The 19,077-nt window shown below is 35.1% G+C and overlaps 1 protein-coding gene across 1 annotated transcript in view; it reads right to left on the bottom strand.

Moving 5' to 3' along the window:
* The window catches only part of LOC121406183 (rab-like protein 2A), a 38,860-nt gene extending 31,988 nt beyond the window's left edge, over positions 1-6,872 (bottom strand). The window contains exon 1 of the mRNA XM_041597205.1: positions 6,733-6,872. Coding sequence (XP_041453139.1) covers positions 6,733-6,839 — 107 coding nt within the window. The 5' untranslated portion in view covers positions 6,840-6,872. The remainder of the gene's footprint in view (positions 1-6,732) is intronic.
* Positions 6,873-19,077: the final 12,205 nt, after the last annotated feature.

The following is a 19,077-nucleotide window of genomic DNA, read 5'->3' as shown; positions in this document are numbered from 1 at the left end:
TGTGCAGCAGGTCCAATTTGAGAAAAACACATTTCAAAATTCACATTTACATTGACGTCTATGTAATAATTAGCTGTTAATTAGTCATTTTAAGGAAAAATAAAGGTATTCAAGACTTAAAACTTTTCCATTATTTAGAGAATGGTAATAGCTATAACATATCAAAAAATAAAATTTTTGACCATTTTTACCCTGTTCGCGAAATTGGACCACCTTATGACATGCGACCACATGATTACAATTACAAATTGTTTTTAATCCCCCATATTGAGTGATTAAAAATAATTTGAACTAATTGAAGAAACGTCATGTATAAACCAGAATTTTGTTGGCAGACACTATTTTAATCTTAATACTTCAAGCAGAAAATCATGACTTCAGGCATTCAACTGTCTGCCTTTTTTTCATACATGTATGACACATTTACATGTAAGCAAAATTAAGGCACCCAAAAATTTTTGAAAGTAAATGCTTGCAATTCATTACGTTTGTACTAAAAATATTCACCAAGTTCCTGCATCAACAGAGAATTCAAAAGAAGTGTGTAAAACAAAAGACAACCATGGTAAACACCTTTTTCAAATGCCTTGTTCATGAAAGAATTACATTAAAATGAAACAGGAGCTTTTAATCCAACTGGGTCAGATTACAAAGAGTTGTATAAAGGCGACCGCACACCTTACAACTGGTCTGCGACCCGATTTTATAGTAAAATGTAGAATTTGATGCTAATATTGAGACTTGAAATGGAATATCTTACTGTGTAATGTTCTAAATCATTGTACGAATACATGTACCTACATGTATGATCAAATTTGTATGCTATCATCCTTAGAATAAAAACGAATTTAATATCTAGTCGTAATGACGTCAAAGCAGTCGTACGATTGGCTACGATTTGAAACTAATTTGGAGTTTACTCCAAAATAAGGGCTTGCAATCTTTCAAAATGGTTATCATCATTTCAATTAATTTTAACCTCAAATAAAATATGTTCCATTCACATCTTCAGAAAATTAGAAAAATGCGATTTGTTCCAAAATCGAGTAGCAGACCAGTCGTAAGGTGTGCGGCTGCCTTAAGAGCAAGATAGTTTTGGTCACTAACTGCTTCTCAGTCCATATCATAAATATGGCGAAGCCGAGAAATAGCATTGCCACTGCCAAGCGAAGCGATGTCTGAACAAGATTTCAACAATATTTGGAAAAGCAGTGGGCATATCGACCTTGAATGTGATCAAGTTGAGAGACTTGTCTGTGACATTTGCAATCAATTTATTAGGGCCTACTTGTACAGTATGATGGTGGTCCCCAAGTCTGCGCACCTAAACATTTAAGTTAAGATTTAACGAATTTCTTTCATTTCACAAAATCTTTCAAAAATAATGTTCTTTAGATTATTATGAGTATTAAAAGTGTACCAAATATCTCATAAAAATTTGAAAGAAATATAGGATTTTCTTGGAAAAAACCTCAGGCAGTCATTTTCAGATTGAAAAAAGAAATTGGTACTCCATGTCTGCACACCCATTCACTTTGCACATGATTCAGGGATTTTCATGAGAAAGGCTGCATTTTGAGGCCGTCACATGAAATGCCCAAAGTTCACTATTTTCCATCATTTTGAGTCAGATTTTTTCATAAATATTATCATCTGTCTACATATTGCATGTGTAAAGTCTGTGTTTGTTGCATATCTTCTTTTACTAGAATCGCAGATACACGTGTGCGCAGACAAGGGGGACTGCGCAGACTTTTTGGCCTAGGGGGACTTGCCATACGGCCCGGGGGGGGGAGGCACTTCCATTGACGAGTGGCTACCATTGGTGACCAAAAAATATGTAAAAATGATCTCTTTTTCAAGATAGGACACGTTACGTGCATAACGTAATAAGGGTGTTAAAAACTAAAGTAAAATAATGAGAAAGGGTATATTTTTCGCAACGAAAAACCATGTGATAACGGTCCAATTTGAGAAGGTATAAAAAGACTAAAATACTTCATGAATAAGGATGTACTTTTTTTGCCCCAACTGCACGTGTTTAAGGTCCGAATTGAGCGAGGTGTGTGGGGTAGGCCCCTACTAAACCCAATGAAAGTAAAGGTAAAGCCGATTACCGTGATCACGTCCGTGATATAACAATTAAGATATCGTTGTACTTGTTCAATTCAGGGAATATACTGTCAAGGGTACTGTCTTATTTCCTTAACTGGTTAAAGGGGAATCCAGCCTTGGCCATAAAATGATGCATTGGGAAGGAGAAAAATGAATTAAACAGAATGGTGAAAGTTTGAAAGAAATCGGACAAGCTATAAGAAGGTTATAGCTGCTTTAAAATTGAGATCTCTAATAGTATTTAGATTTCAAATAGGCAACTGGGTTAGTAAATTATGACAAGGGGCAAGGCCAACTTTCCCATAGCCCATGTACTTTACTATCAGGGATTTGTGGTTTTCTCCTAAAGTACCCATTCCCCTGAGGCAGTAATCTAAATATAACCCAGGTAGTATATTGTTTTATATCCTCATGAAAGAAAAATATTATTTGAAATGAAACTTTTGGGAAAAATTACATTTTAGCCATATGTATTGGAGTACATGGAAGAGTAGTTCTTGCCTTACATCATTACGGCATCCCATAAATGCGGCCAATTTGAGGTCTCCATGGGTATAGTGTTACAACTTTTAAAAATTCATAACTTTCTTGTTGTTTGTCCAATCTTGTTCAAACTTCCACCTATCAACTTGTCTGATTTTTCTTTTCCTTATAAAGAAACAAGTTTTTATTTGGGATGGATTCCCCTTTCAGGGTAGGGTTTCACATGGCAATACTTAAGGGGAGCATTTTCAGAACATGGAAATACTTGTTTAAGGTGCTCTTCGAAACCCTATGGTCACGCATGGTATCCACTCGTCAATGGAAGAAGTGCCTCCCCGGGCCATACTGACTGTTGAGGAAAGTCGGCCGGTGCGAAACTGCGCTGGCACCCAGAGCTTCAACTTCAAAATCAAGTTGAACTCAATTTTCAGTGTGCTTAATTTAGGCTTCATAGACTAGTAGGAGGGGGGTCAGGTGTCTGGACACTTCATATTTTTGAAGCCTTATATTTGTCTTTGGATTACATTAAAAATATGAATTCAATATTTTGCGTAGTCATCTTCTATTTTGTTCTCTAATATTTCCTAACATTTTGCAGTAAAAATTGGTGAAACTTCGCTTGTAATTTTTTTCAAAATTACTTTCTAAAATTGATTTCCAGACACACAAACTGTCTGGCAACAATTCAGTAAACAATTATCATGTAATGTAGACTGATAAATGCGCTGTTTCAGAGGAGTTTTTCAACATTTTCTGATTTTTTCCCCTCCTACATGTACTCAGAGAGATGACAGCCATTGGATTGGGCATGTAATGGTAAATCAAACAACCGCTGCTTAAAGAGAAATGCCAGTAATTGCAGTAAACACTGATTTCATGAGAAAGTCTGTAAAACCAGGCTTAATTGTCAGTATATCATCGAGGATCTAGATCTGGTGCAGTTACATAAACTGAACTTTGTGAAATCTTGAAATCTACACTGAAAAATGTTCTCACTGAAGATCACCAACACAGATAGGCACACGTGGGACAGTGTATTATTATTGCTGGAATAAAGACCCGACGGAAGTGACCGAATCTGCGCTTTTTTTGCTTATTTCTCAGCAATTACACAATTTCTTCCAGAATCCTTTGGCACATATTTTTTATTCATACAAACAGACACTTGGGTGGTCATTATATTAGATTCTGTAAAAAGTCATTTTGAGATCGTTACCAATAATGGACTTTATCTTTAACTGCATTATCTATGTAGAAAGGGTGTGCTTTTGCACCCTCCTTGTTTACTCCTAAATTTTGCTTTTTGATGGGGTAAAAAAAGGAGAAATAATAACGATAAATTCACATCAAATAAAATTAGCTTACCACCTTTCTGAAAAATATGGTGGAAAATAGCAAATTTTGATGACAAATAGATCTAGACCAGTTCTTCGTCTTCGATCCCCATCAGCTACAGCTGAGCATACGGACGCCCCAGTGCCGGTGGACTGGCTGACACGTTCGTACGTACAGCCGTAGCTGCGCTGACGGTGATCAAAGAAGAACCTGGCTGATCCTGATCTGTTTGATTGTCACCAAAATTTGCTTTTCCTGCAATTATTTTTCAGACATGTCAGATAGGTGGTAAGCCATAAGCTGAATGTATTTAATGTAAATTTATCTTATTATTTCTTCCCTTCTACCCCATCAAAAAGCAAAATTTAGGAGTAATCGAGGAGGGTGCAAAAGCGTACCCTTTCTCCGTAACTTAGATAGACACTGTAACATTACACGGAGGGGCGCTCACAGTCACACGAGGTATTGCAAGGTTAGTATTATTATTACTAACCTCGCACCAAAAACCGCGTACTTTGGCAGTGGATTTCTAACTAGTGGGTCACGCATACTGCGATGCCACTTCTGGTGCCAGTTGTATAAAACTTTTTACCTGAGAAAAGTCAGGTTGTTTTTACTGGAGTTTTCGCCCTGTGTTAAAGTCATTGGCAGAAATCAGACTAGCCTTAGTTTTCAGTTTTTACCAGAGTTTTCTCAGGTAAAAAGTTTTATACAACAGGCCCCTGGTGTCCACAACACATGTCTTCTTATAATACTAGTTCTAGTTCTAACAGTAGTCTACAGTTCTATGGCTTGATATTTTCTGTGCGCGGCGGCATGTAAATGAAGTTATGCACCATGGCTTGAGTGGACGAACACGACGGAGGGGATTCCACAGAGCCAGTCTTACTCTTACTAGAAGAGGCAGGGTGACCAGATTTCACAAAATGAAATACGGGACAATCGACAAAAAAAGATCAACAAAGAAGGCTACAAAGTGTTACACCTGTGAAAAATTATAAAGAATTGGAAGGGAGGGTGAACGAAAGAATGAAGGAGAGAAAGAAAAGACGAAAGAAAAGAGATGAATTGAGAGAAAGAAAGAACAAAATTAAGGGGAAAATGAAGGCAAAAATAAAAAAAACGAATAAAAGAAAGTTAGAATAAAAGGATGAAAGAAAGAATAAAAGAGAGAAGAAAGTTTCCGTCATTCTTTGAATTGAATACATGCAGAAAGAAAGGAATGGAAGAAGAATACAATGTGTGAAAGACAAAATAAAGGGGAGAAAGAAAAAAGTAAGAAAATGAGGAGGAAAGAAAGAATGAAGAAAGAAAAATGTTTCCTTCACTCTTTGAAAGAAAGAAGCAAACAAAGAAAAAAGGAAAGCAGTAAGGGAGGAGGAAAGAGAGGGAGGAAGAATTGAAGTGAGGAGGGAATGAAAACATAATGGAAGAAGAGAAAGAATTAAAAGAAAAGGGAGAGGAAGGGAGGGGGCAGAAAAAAGTTTTAAGAAAGAAAGAATATAAAAAATGGAAATTTGATAAAGAAGACGGGTAAGAAAAAGGAGGAAAGAAAGAAAAATGAACAGAGAGAGAGAGAAAGGATCAGGAAAGACAAAGATGAAATAAAGATGGAACAAAAAACAGGCAAGCAGGAAGGATAGAAAAAAAGAAAGAGGAAAAAAGTTCAAAATTCAAGCAAAAAAATCCAATCATCTAACAAAAATCATAATGATATTTGGTGTTTTTCAAATATATTTTTAAAATTAAAAAAAATGTTTTAGAAATGAATAATAAAAAGTGATTTTTTTTACCTAAAAATTAGATGAAACATCGCGGCATCATACACAACAAGACTCAAAACGAAAGGTGAATCAACTAGATCTATAGTTATGAAAACTCAATATTTTGTTCCTCCGAGATTAAATCTCCAAATCAGTAATTTGAGAACCCATAATAAAGTCATACAAATTTCCCGCCGATTTTTTTTTATTATTTTGACATGTTTGGTGTAGAGAATATGCTCCGATCCTACATGCCTAGCTAGTAGCCTGCCACACAATGGCAGGAGGCCAGTTCGTTTGCAATGTATTGGGTTAGCAAAAAAATCACCGCAGAACTTGCAAAAGTTTATTTATCGATTTTATTGTTGTCTCTGCTTCGTCATCTGTTGGTTATTTTGATGAAAATTCGTCACTTTTAAATACATTTTGTTCAATATTCTGAAATACGGGACAAATAGGCGTCCCGGGAAGGGTTTGTCGGGACGCCGGGACAAAGAAACAAAATACGGGACAATCCCGGGAAATACGGGACGTCTGGTCACCCTGAGAGCATCAAACATGTATCCCTGACAGAAATAGACCTATTTATCAATCTAACATTAGGCCTAGATTAGTAATGTAGGAAATGTAGTGTGATGGGGTGTTGCAAAAAACTTGCAACCAATTTTCGGTCCTGAAATTCATTGCAGTTAATTGCAAATTAGCAATTGATTGCTTATTTGCTCCTTGAAACAAAAAGTTTAATCTGATTTGGTACAGCTAACGTTGATCTATCAGTTGTAAAATTGCAACAGAATATTTTCAATTGATCACAAACATTTTCTTGCAACACCAAACTCGGCAGGGCCGACTGCACATCATGTGAAGAATTTCCTTAATTCATTCGACGCGATATGATACGGATGCCACAGCGTGACTAGCAACGTAAATTCCCACGAAAATGACGAACTGGAGAGCCGGCATTTTCACATTTCTCACACAAAAAAAAACTTTCACAACAAATCAGATACACGAGAGATAAAACATCCATACTTACTTTGATTTACCGACGGCGGAATCTCCTAGACAAATTATTTTAACCCCATTTTCTGCAATTTTCCCGTCCCCTTCCGGGATACTCGATGAGTTCGTGTGATTCGCCATGTTTAGTGACAGAAAAATGTTGAAAATTTTGCATAATTTGTTTACGTTATGACGATAGAGGGCGTCCATCCTAATTTTCATCCTATTGAAATTGGTTGCTTGCATTATAGAAATATCAGCATGCCTTTATAATCTGTTATCAAAAAGTCACAAGATCTATAAACGTTAGAGTGAGTCCCGCTACAGATTTCAGAAAAGGGGGAACTGGGAATAAAAATGGGAAAAGGGGATCAAAAGGGTAAGTTTGTATATAGAGCTTTTAGCTTTATAACTTTTTAAAAGAGCTGTAAAAGAAACAACATAAATGCACTAGGCCCTATTCTCAGAAATATTCATTAATTTTGTTTTCGGTTGAAATACAAAAAGGAAAAAAAAAGGGATTAAAGCTAATGGAAATCCCAATTAGATTTAATTAATCTAATAATCTAACACTAAATAATAAAGATTATGCTTAAGCCTTAACCATTTTACGATCTTTGGGTGGATGAATAATGAAAAAATAACAATAACGGCAAAGTCCATCCATTCTCAAAAGTCCTGTCTCCGGCAAAGTCCATCCATTCTCAAAAGTCCTGTCTCCGGCAAAGTCCATCCATTCTCAAAAGTCCCGTCTCTCTATTAAAGCTCCAATTCTCTCTCCATTCAAATTATATAATTTCTCTCCTTACACGCTTTCATTTTCCATTTCCTTTTTTTGCCCCCTTGTCTGACAATTATGGATCTTTCTCTATCCATACTGTTCTTAATCACTGGCCCTTTCCATTTTAAAAGTCATCTTTTTCTCCCTTTTTTTTAATGAACATCTTTATTTCTGATTCAATGATCTACTTCTTTACCTATACAGAGGAAAACTCTCTTCGCGGTGAAAACGCTGTTTAGAATTTTAAGCCCCTGATACTACCAACGTATTAAAAAGGTTTAAACAACATTGTTTAAACTATATTACTTGTTAAAGAACATTACTTGTTGAAGAACATCTAAATTCTGACTAGATGAATCTATTTCTTTTTCATTTGATTTATCTCGCTTCATTGCGTTAGTTTTTAATACTTATTTTCTTCTGGGAACCTATGTCTACAAGCTATGCATTTTAATAGGTTCCTCATATTTCACGATATTGTATTTCCTTGTAAAATACTAAAATTATGTATTTTTGTCATCATCTTATCATATGTTCAAGATGTGAAACAATAAATCAAAAATCTTCTTCCAGTCTGGTACAGTCCGCCACTGGCGTATTATCGTACCTTCAAATAAAATCAAATACTATCACTCACACTAAAAACGCTGCTTAAAATTCAAAGCACATTGCTCAATTCCATCACTCTTACAAGTGTTGGTAAGTTTCAAACAAGTTGTTTGAAAAAAATTTACACAAATTCAACTTGTTAGAGTAACAGGCTTAAACTATGTGCTTACCATTTTTAACAGTGTTTTTACAATGTACTTACAAACACACTACATCAGGACAAATACAAAAAAAATGATGTAGACATTTCACTTTTCAGCGGGCGATATTATTTCATCATATTTTTTTCATATATATAGTACATATACAACCACAAATAATAGCAGGGCAGTAAAATTTTGGTTTGGAAAGACCAACAACGTTTTAAGACAAAAACAAAGATGAACAGTAACAAAACTAATATGAAAGCATAGCTATCCATACAAAGCTAATCATGGTACAATATTACCATATTGTTTAATTGTATGGAAAGAATTTGATTGGTCTTACTCTTGTTATTAGTTTCTTTTGCAGTTCTTCAATGTTTCAACTTTATACAGTTAATGTATAGCGAATGATGCTGTAGCAGATTACACTAAAACAGCCTTTTAAGTGAATGAATAATGCTGAAGTCTCATTTCCCCTACTGCAAGTCTAAAACAGTCTTTCATTCATTTAAATTCAATTTCAAACCACCTATATGTAGCTGATGCAAAAAATGTTACAACAGCTGTTTTCGACTCCGCATACGGCCACCGTAGGGGAAATGTGACTGCGCCATAACCGATATTAAAATGACACAACAAAGTGATAATATAGCCAAGTTTGCAAAACAGAAACCACTGAGAGATGTGCAATAAAGTTTGGACAAAGATATCAGCGAACTTACATTTGAAAAAAACAATAGTAAATGCAGGAAGAATCTTTTCATCAAATTTTTATTGACAAATTATCTCTTAGTAAGTTAGCTTATATCCTTTTCACGTTATATATTCAGTGAACTGATATTTGGTACACTATACTGTATGGTCCAATATGGTTTCAATAAACTGTCTCTAAAATAATTCATCAAAGCTTGAAAGCATATCAATGCTAGCATTTTTTAAATCTCAGAATTTTTTTTTTCGGGGTATTTATTTTTGTCACTCTGCACCATGAGGGAAATCTTCAAGTCTATGAAGGGGGAGGGGTAACATGACCATGGTGCTTTTTTGCAGGTTAACTATTATTCTTCTTTTTTTCATTATGACCCCCCCCCCCCCCCCCCATTCTTCAATATCACATGTAGTACTGACATGAATACCATTCTTAATGTTTAAAACCAACCCTGACACTGATCTCTTTTCCCACCATAAATATTCAAAATATGAAAGAAGTTTCATTACAGTAAAAAGAACTACATGCATGCATTATAATAGCCGGAATTGACAAATGATCTACCGTCACAACAATTCAGACATGATAAATTATACCATACCTCTGTAGGGATTCTTAAATATTTCTGGAAAAATAAAAATTACGGAAACTCATAGTGCCAAAAGACACATATGATGTAAGGAAAGAGTTTATCAACATGCCAATTTTATCGTTTGGAAATTACTCTAGAACCAAACGTTTCAGAAATCAAATGAAATAACTGCCCTTCAATATTAAACATATCTGATATCATCATAAAAATTCAATCATAATAAATACAACATATTCCACTACAAATCATGTGGCATAACCCAGAATTCTATTGTAAGCACTAAATCACCATGGAAACATACAAAAACACCTAAACTGATTTTGTATAAGTTTCGTTCTTCTTTAGAGTTTATCAGTCTCTTCAAATTTGAAGATTATAGCAGGTATCACAGACTTTAATCAGCAAAATAACATAACACTACTTGAACAAATAATTGTATTCAAGAAACGATAAGAAAATATTGTCTTAAATAGTATAAACAATAATTACAACATAGTAACATCAATCGAATTGTTTCCTTTATTCATTCTGATATATACAGATTAATATTTGATTTAATCTTCGAGATAGGCTGCAGAGCCCTTAGATTTTAGCAGATGATGTGTATCATTTGAGAGACCCCCTTGATTTGAGCTGTGCGATGGCAATATTAAGAAATTAAGCAAAATATTTGAACAAAATAACGTCGGGGGGGGGGGCTCTTATTGTTACGGGGTCTTGTCTTTCCTTCAACTGGAAAACTTTCTTTGATGTATATTTTTTATACAACAAATGTGTAATAATGTATAGCAATGTAAAGCAATCCAGCTTTGGCAACCACCAATCTAATATGTACTCTCTTATGACTTTTCACCAACAAAAAAGGTTGGTTAAAATTTGTAATGAACCGATCAACCATTGGTAAAAAATCCCTATCCGTTTTGCATTCTATTTTGCTTTAACCTACAGCTGGCCATATTTTAACCAACTTGCAGGTTGGTCAAACAAATAGCTGAGAGTGTATGTGTACTAAGATCACTGGTTAGGTTTCTCCGGAATAGTATTCCTCATTGAAATATGTACTTCAAGAACCTGTCTATAAAGACAATTTGCCTTATCAAAACCTCCTGCTTGTATATCATTTCAATGGATGAACCTACATAGAAAACTCACCTGCTAAAAAATACACTTCTTTTATCCATTGTGCAGCCTTAATATATGTGTTCCATGTTTCTTAAAAGGTAATGTATCTTCACAGCATTAACTTTAAAGTCATTGATCAATTACAGATTGGGCCAATCAATTTGCACTGCATAATGACAAAAGACTCTTGCAACTTCAATTTAAACATATTTCCTTTTCATGAGATAACAAAAAATAAACAAAATGCAACAAATCAACAAATTGATGACTAAATGTGCTATTAAGTGAACTGCAATACTAATTCAAAACAGAGAACATATAGACAATATCATTGAATAGATCAACCAGGAATAACCGTTGTTTCTGGGGATTTATTTAAACAATTGTTGACATAGTGGAGCCAACATGGTTTTGCGGCCCAACCAATATAAAATAAAGAGACTGAAGCTTTTGGTCTAAACCAGGGGGATGCTTCACAAAGATTTAAGAATGCCTAGAGATGCACTTAAATACCTATTTGCGTGCAGAATAAAAGGCATCACCAGATTAGTCAGATCATGACAACAGGCGGGAGTTTCATAAAGCTGTTCGTAAGTTAAGAGCGACTTTAAGAACGACTGGTGATCCTTTCTTGTGGTGAATGATATTCACCATTAATGTTCATTGGTGATTATTCAGTGCATAAGAAAAGTTCATGAGTCGTTCTCAGAGTCACTCTTAACTTACGAACAGTTTTATGAAACAGCCCCCAGGACAGGCACTCCTGCATACATGTATTGATCAATATGACTGCGTGTTATATATCGTATACACATTTAAGAGTGACTCTAAGTCATACTTAAATCTTTGTAAAACACCTAACTAATCACACTTGAATGTTGTAATCAAAGGTTGTTATTCTATTAAAGGCTCTACAAGCCAAAGAATACCCCAGTTGTACACAATAGCGATGGTGTTCTTCTGGGAAAGTAGCAGGAAGGTATTTCTTTCAGTTCAGTTTCCAGGGGGCCGTTCCATAAAGCTGTTCGTAAGTCAAGAGTGACTTTAAGAACGACTGGTGATCCTTTCTTACGTGCTAAACCATCGCCTATGGTGTATACCATTTACCAAAAGAAAGGATCACCAGTCGTTCTTAAAGTCGTTCTTATGTTACGAACAGCTTTATGAAACACCCATCCGAATGCACCAATCAGCAATGATTGGGATATTTTCAAAACTTGGATTCCCGTAACCATAACCTTGAGCTAATTTGAAAACAATCAAAGGATCTTTGAAAATTTTAAATGAAGGGTGATCTTGTTTCGCAGTATCACCTGTACGTCCTATTCAAGTGAGTTTGCATTTATTTATTAAATTTTCAAGAATCACTTTTAGCTTTCTTGTAAGTTTTACTCAGAAATCAATGGCAAAAACACACGTCAGACCTGGGGCCCGTAACACAAAGCGTGGCAATCATTGTAGATGAACATCTTTACGATTAATTGCATTAACTACAATGTAAAATCAATCATGAAATTCAAGCATATGATCAATTGATAACCTTTGTATTACACGACCCAGAAATGAAGAGTGTCCTGATCCACGTTTCACAAACAACACCATCATCTGTTTTATGGCCAAACCATAAAACAGAATCAGGCAGGGAATATAAACAAAGCCAATGGTTCAGCAATAATTAGCTGATCCAAACTATACAGGTTTGGTATGAATTATATTTTTTTTTTCACGGAGTCTGGAGTCATCAAATTGTCATCTACATTTATTTCCCATTATTAGTCTCAGGATGACCTGGGGGGTGTTTCACAAAGATTCAAGTATGACTAATACCATGGTCACATTTGTTTTACGGCGGCCGTACGGCGAGTCGAAAACAGCCGTTTTATCAATTTTGATTCAAACCACCTATATGTAGTTGGACAAAAATGTTGAAACGGCTGTTTTCGACTCGCCGTACGGCTGCCGTAGAACAAATGTGACCATGGCATTAGAGTCGCAATTAAATGCTGACGCGCATATGATATGCAACTCGCAATCTTATTGATTAATACGCAGCAGTGCACATCCTCTGGGTATGATCTGTCCAATGTGGTCATGCCTTTCATAACACATTTATGTGCGACTCTAAGTCATACTTAAATCTTTGTGAAACACCCCCCAGTCCCAATAAAGTTGTCAGCAGTGAAAAGCTGCCATCTTCTGACAGACACCATAGTAACAGTCAGAGGCCAGTGCTTAATAGCCGATCAAAACCAAGTAAATCACTGAAATTATCAGAGTTGACAATCTAGAAAGTGCAGACAACTTTTATGAAATGCCTCAGAACTGCTGATTGACTTTGCATTATGGTATGAATTTTGGTTCAATTATGGAAAGCCAAGTGCGACACAAATCTTGAATAGTCCTGGCTCACATTTTGACAATCTGGGATGTCAAGGATCTGCCACGATAGGATCATTCAAATGCCACGCATCACCACCAATTAAAAAACATTGGAAAAGAATGCAGTAAACATAAGGAAAATATAATGTAGACAGAGTTGTGAATTATGTGTTATATGCACAGATGGACAACAGAAGACACATAAACATACATAAGTTATAACTGGGATCTCTGTAATGTGCTGATAATTTATTTTAAGATATTTCTATATCGGCTTGGCACACAGCATAGTACTTGCTACATTATGCCAGCTTATCAATGCTCACTGTTTATGAATAGCCTTTATATTCCTTCACCTGTTAACTTGGCATACTATAACTGATTTGTACCTGTTTTTCCCTCGTTTTTTGAGCAATTTTCTAGCCCCTTTAGAAAAAGGCAGTTTTCTAGCCTTTTTGGAAAGGGGCTAGAAAACAGAATTCATCCATTTAGCCTTTTACATAGACCTTAGTAAATGATATGGCTAAAGACCAGCTACAAAACAGAATCTTGTACATCGTCTGATGTTTGATCATTTCTGAGTCATACTCAGACAAACATATGTCATATCAAAGTCTGTCTTTTGTTTATAATGCAGTATATATATATGCCACCAAACCACTCAAAATCTCCACCTAAATAAAACATGACAAGATAAAACTAGTTCTCTTTTCAAAATAAAGTACATACACATATACACAGAGCAAGGAATATGTCACAAACACAGTTTCCATCATATAAAAATAAATAGCAACTTTCCATCGAGTTTCTCAACAACTACACACAAAAAACCTCACAAGAACGTTAGAATATGCATCGAAATCTATTCATTGTCTCTAAAAACACATAATTTGTTGCCGTGGGTACATAGCTTTAGTACATGTAATATACAAAAGGATATTCTTCCAAGAATGAACTAATGTATTTATGTTGCTTCACACAAGTATATGCATGAATAACTAATTGCAAATGAAGGATATCGGGTATAATGACAGAGAGGATGCAGGAAGATATATGGAAGAACACCAACTTAGACCATGGTCTAACTCTGTGCTAAAATTATGGGAAGCCAAAAGTGTCAAAATGTTTATTAAGTTGTACGTTTCTTATGTTTACTGTGCTCTTTCCTGATTCATCGATGGTGAAGACAATCATCTATTTATACTTCCTAGACAATTACGAATGATTTGAGAGCCAAATGAGCTGAAGTATGATATCTCTACTGTTGGTGATTTATGTAACAATTGGCTTTCCATACTTAAACCACAACTTTAAACCTGAGTTTAAGTTAAACCCGACTTCAAAATACAGGCCCAAATGTCTAAATTTTCAGCAAATCATAATGCAAGTCACAATTTATCATTCTGCTTGAATTTAGACTTTTAGAGATATTCGAATGTAGGAAAATATAACTGGATTCACATTCGATAAATAATTTTTTATTTTTAAATCTAGTTTGATTGGAACCAGGGGCCCGTTGCATAAAACTTTTTACCTGAGAAAACTCAGGTTGTTTTTACCGGAGTTTTTGCCCTGTGTTAAAGTCAATGGCAGAAATCAGATTAACCTTAGTTTTCAGTTTTTACCAGAGTTTTCTCAAGTAAACAGTTTTATGCAACAGGCCCCAGGAGTGGTTGAAAAAGAAAGGACGGTAATAACCAAAATTCTGTAAAGATGTGGAGCATTTCACGAAACAGAGTGATTTTCACCAACAACTGTTACAAGCTACTGAAATCCTTGCATTTGATTGGCTAAGAGCAAATAAGTCGGTGGAAATTACTGACAAAACACTTTGTGTAATGCTCCTGAGATAGAGGGAATTGGCAAGTGCAAATAGACATTGTAAGAGAGAAAAGGATTTGTTGAAGGAAGGAATGAAATAAAAGAGAGAAGAAAAAGGGAAAAACTTGTGTGTGAGAAAGAGAGAGATGAACAGAACAGGAGAGGATTGCCTACAAATTCATTATCAGGGATATAGACAAGGCCGGTACTTCTAAGTCATGAGCCTACTGGAGAAAACCTTGTACATGTGACTCGGGTTGAGGCCGAAGCCAAGGCTGGCAAATTGCGGCCTTGACTACATTCCTTTTCATAACAGTAGTAAGAAATATAAAGCATCGTACATGTGACTCAGGAGAGGCGGGGCCGGCGAAATGCGGCCCGACTTCATTCCTGTTCGTCATAGTAGTAAAACACAAAAAAATTAGGTAACTTAAATGAACATGGTCTAATAACTTTCCGCAAATGACAATGTTTTTTAGTTAAGATAAGAACAAAAAACATTGTTAAACTCACAATAACAAACATCGAGCTAACACCACACCAAGTTAAAATATCTGAATAAATCTCTATCTCTTAATTACATCATTGCTAATAACAGCCTGCTGTTGTATTAGATTTAATATTTACCAACATGAAACCTTATAGGTGGGATAAGGATACAATCTAGGCATTTACGATTTCTTTGAAAATGATGACTTACAAAGCATGGTAGATTAGAGCATAAAATGATGAAAGTCCGTTGAATTAACCGTTTTATGAAAAAATGTGATTGAAGAATCAGAGTCAGACATTTAGCCTCATATGGGCGACTATTGTATTAATATATAATTGATGGTAATTACAAACCTGGCAACATTTAGAAAGTGATAATCAACATCAGTGTCGTCATTTAAAAACAGTAACTTAAAAAATAGTACTATCATCATCAGTAGATGAAAATGATAATACTGTTTTTAATGACGACGATGAAGTTGATAATAATAATAATGATAATAATATAGGATATTTATATTGCGCACATATCCACCTTAATAGGTGCTCAAGGCGCTCCTATATCACCCAACTAATAATAATCATAATTTGATTCAAATGGAGAAAGTCTGAAAAGAACAGAGGAGAGATTGTGTGCTTTACTACTAGTACTTTCGTTACTTGAATGTTATTTGGATGACATATTTTTTATACAACATTTTAAATGTAAAGAATATCCACTGACAAAAACTGAATAATTTCAAATCTACGGTAGATAGATCCTTCTGATGGCTGAAAATGATGAGCAACTAAGAAATAAATAAATCAATACATCATACATATTTTACAATCAACATTCACATTAAACACACTCACAACTCATACAAGTTGAAAATTAAACTGGTTAACAGTTGCTGATTTGGATTAACTTTAAGGAGCCCCCCCCCCCACCTTTCTCCCTTGATACAGCATAAACAAACTGCTAGTGAGTTGCAGGTATATCAAATAAAATCTAAGTGATGAAACCATCCAATTACCATCACTCTTAATAAACAGCATTCATTCAAAATTTTGCAGCAAAATACCCAAACTCTAAAGATACATTTTGATTACATCTTCTCCGATACACAAAATGGCGCTTTACTTTTTAATCCCACAATTTCGTTATCACGAATAATCTCTGGCAGTGGATATTTTTAGTAGCCTCTCTGTATTATTAATACTTGCTGAAGTGACCAATATAAAATGGTAACTTTGGGTGGTATAACCAAGTGGTCAAATTCCAAAAGAAAATCTTTGCAAACGATATCTTTGCCATTATTCCCTCAGTTAGCTCTGTGCGCAAAGTGAACTTTTAATTTAACGCCATATGTAGAGCTCCCATTGCTAGCAAGGATTGACGAAACAGCAATAAATAATCTTGAATAGCAATTCAAATTGTATGATTTTCCATGAGACAAGACCCTTTGGTACGATCAATACAGGTATATTCTGAAAAGGGAATACTGAAGAATGTATGTACTGTAGCTAAATTCCACTATAACCAATGTAAAGCATATTATGTGATAATGTAATTGTGATGAAAAAAAAAGAATTAATTCAAACGCATAGATCCCTAATGATACAGATACATGTTTGGTTGAATCTACGAAAGTCAAACCTTTTTGACTTAGGCGAAATTTGATTCTGAAGATGTAAAAACATGTTTTGCATAATAGGGGCCAGTTGCAAAAAGAGTTCAATCAAACACAACTCCGAAATTCCAACACAACTTGTTTTTCAACCAGTTAGAATTGCACATTTTGGAGTTGCATTTGGTTTTTTGTTTTGATATCAATGGCAACTATTTTTGCGACGGGCCTCCTGGTGTGATGAAATGCTTTGATACAATGCGACAATAGCTTCACTCTCAGCACATAAAGCAAGATAAAAAAAAAAACTTTGATCCATTGATGTTTAACATTTCTTTGACAACACAAGAAGTGGTGTCAAACCAACACCATGAGTGTTTATAGAGAAACACAGTAGCTATTTTACACCAGTGTTAATACATTGCGTTAGTTTAAAATCCACTGGCATTTTCATACACATTTGGTTAGTTATCTAACACTATTTGGTAATATATGGCATAAAACCAACACCATCAGTGTTTACAGAGAAACAAACCAGTGTTAATTCATGGTGTTATTTCAATATGGTGTTGTCATAATACATTCTGCTTGTTACATTATTTCAAGGCTATTTGGTGTTATGTTCAAAACCCATGGTGTATTTAACACCTGAGATTGTCAACGACCATCTTAAGCATGTTAGAATGTTTCCAATAGGTACCTTATTCTTTTTAAAACCCAGATGTTTATTATTTGAATACAAGAAGGTAAAATACCTTAATTTTCAATCAGGAATGGCATGGACATTTCTACATGTATACTTTTCATCTGCTTCAAGGCACAACTCTAAATAATGAAAGATTATATTCCTAACAGATTATTGAATCGTCGATATAATGCAATCATTTTGGAAAATTTAGGAAAAGTATATATAATTTTGTTCTCCTTTTAGTAGCCATATAGTAGCATTACAAATACATAATACAAGCACATCTGGGCTCCGTAACACAAAGGTTAGCGATTAATCGCTAAATGAAATGGCCTATCAAGATCATCGTTGCATGCGTATTTTGCTCCCTAGACTAACAGGAACCAATCAGAATTGTTCTTTCAAATTAGCGATTAATCGCTAATCTTTGTGTTACGGAGCCCTACTGAAGTAAAAAAATGCATTGTGGTCGAGTAGTTATGACTCTCGTCTTTCAATCAGAGGGACGTGGGTCGAATCCCAGCCATTGCGTATTTTCCTTCAGCAAGAAATTTACCCACATTGGGCTGCACTCAACCCAGGTGAGGTGAATGGGTACCCGGCAGGATTAATTCCTTGAATGCACCCAAAGTGCCTTTAGCAGCTGGAGCTGAAGCCGTGGTAATATTTAGTGCCCCATGGAATAGGCAACTAGATAGATAGGTGCCTCATAAATGCTATATAATATTATTAAAGATAAATGCTAGTTTTGGTAACGATATCAAAATGAGTTCGTACAGAATCCAATAAAATTACCACCAAAGTGTCTGTTTGTATAAATAAAAAGCATGTGCCAAAGGATTCTGGAAGAAATTGTGTAATTGCTGAGAAATCAGCAAATAAGCACAGGATTCGGGTAGAGCGTCGGGCCCGACGCACTAAGCAATAGTTATACATTGTCCCACGTGCGCTTATCTGTGTTGGGGATCTTCGGTGTGAACATTTTTTAGCGTAGATTTCAAGATTTCACAAAGTTCAGTTAATGTAACTGTACCCGATCTAGATCCTCGATGATATACTGACAATTCTCATGAAATCAGTGTTTACTGCAACTACTGGAATTTCTCTTTATCTACATGTTTATTATTATCAAGTAATTTCTGTTTGAACTTGCTTGTCTTATGATACTTCATTAGGTTGACTACTGAATATACATGCCCAAAATATTCTCGTTGACAACAGAATTTCATAAGATATTCTAAGGGTAACATTTTGAAGTAAATGAACCAGGGAAAATATTACGATTGATAAAAACTTAATGAAAAAATACTGGAGATGTCTGATATTAAATTTTGTTCAGATTCAGTGATTTCCTCAGATCCAGCTTGCACAAAAGGGTAAAGGTTGTGTTTACTAAGTGTTGAAATTTTAATTTGGGTTGCAAAATCTTT

The sequence above is a fragment of the Lytechinus variegatus genome, chromosome 19, assembly GCF_018143015.1.
Source record: "Lytechinus variegatus isolate NC3 chromosome 19, Lvar_3.0, whole genome shotgun sequence".
In the NCBI taxonomy this organism is placed as follows: Eukaryota; Metazoa; Echinodermata; class Echinoidea; order Temnopleuroida; family Toxopneustidae; genus Lytechinus; species Lytechinus variegatus.
The sequence above is the reverse complement of the archived record's forward strand: the minus strand, read 5'-3'. Positions and strand labels throughout refer to the sequence as shown.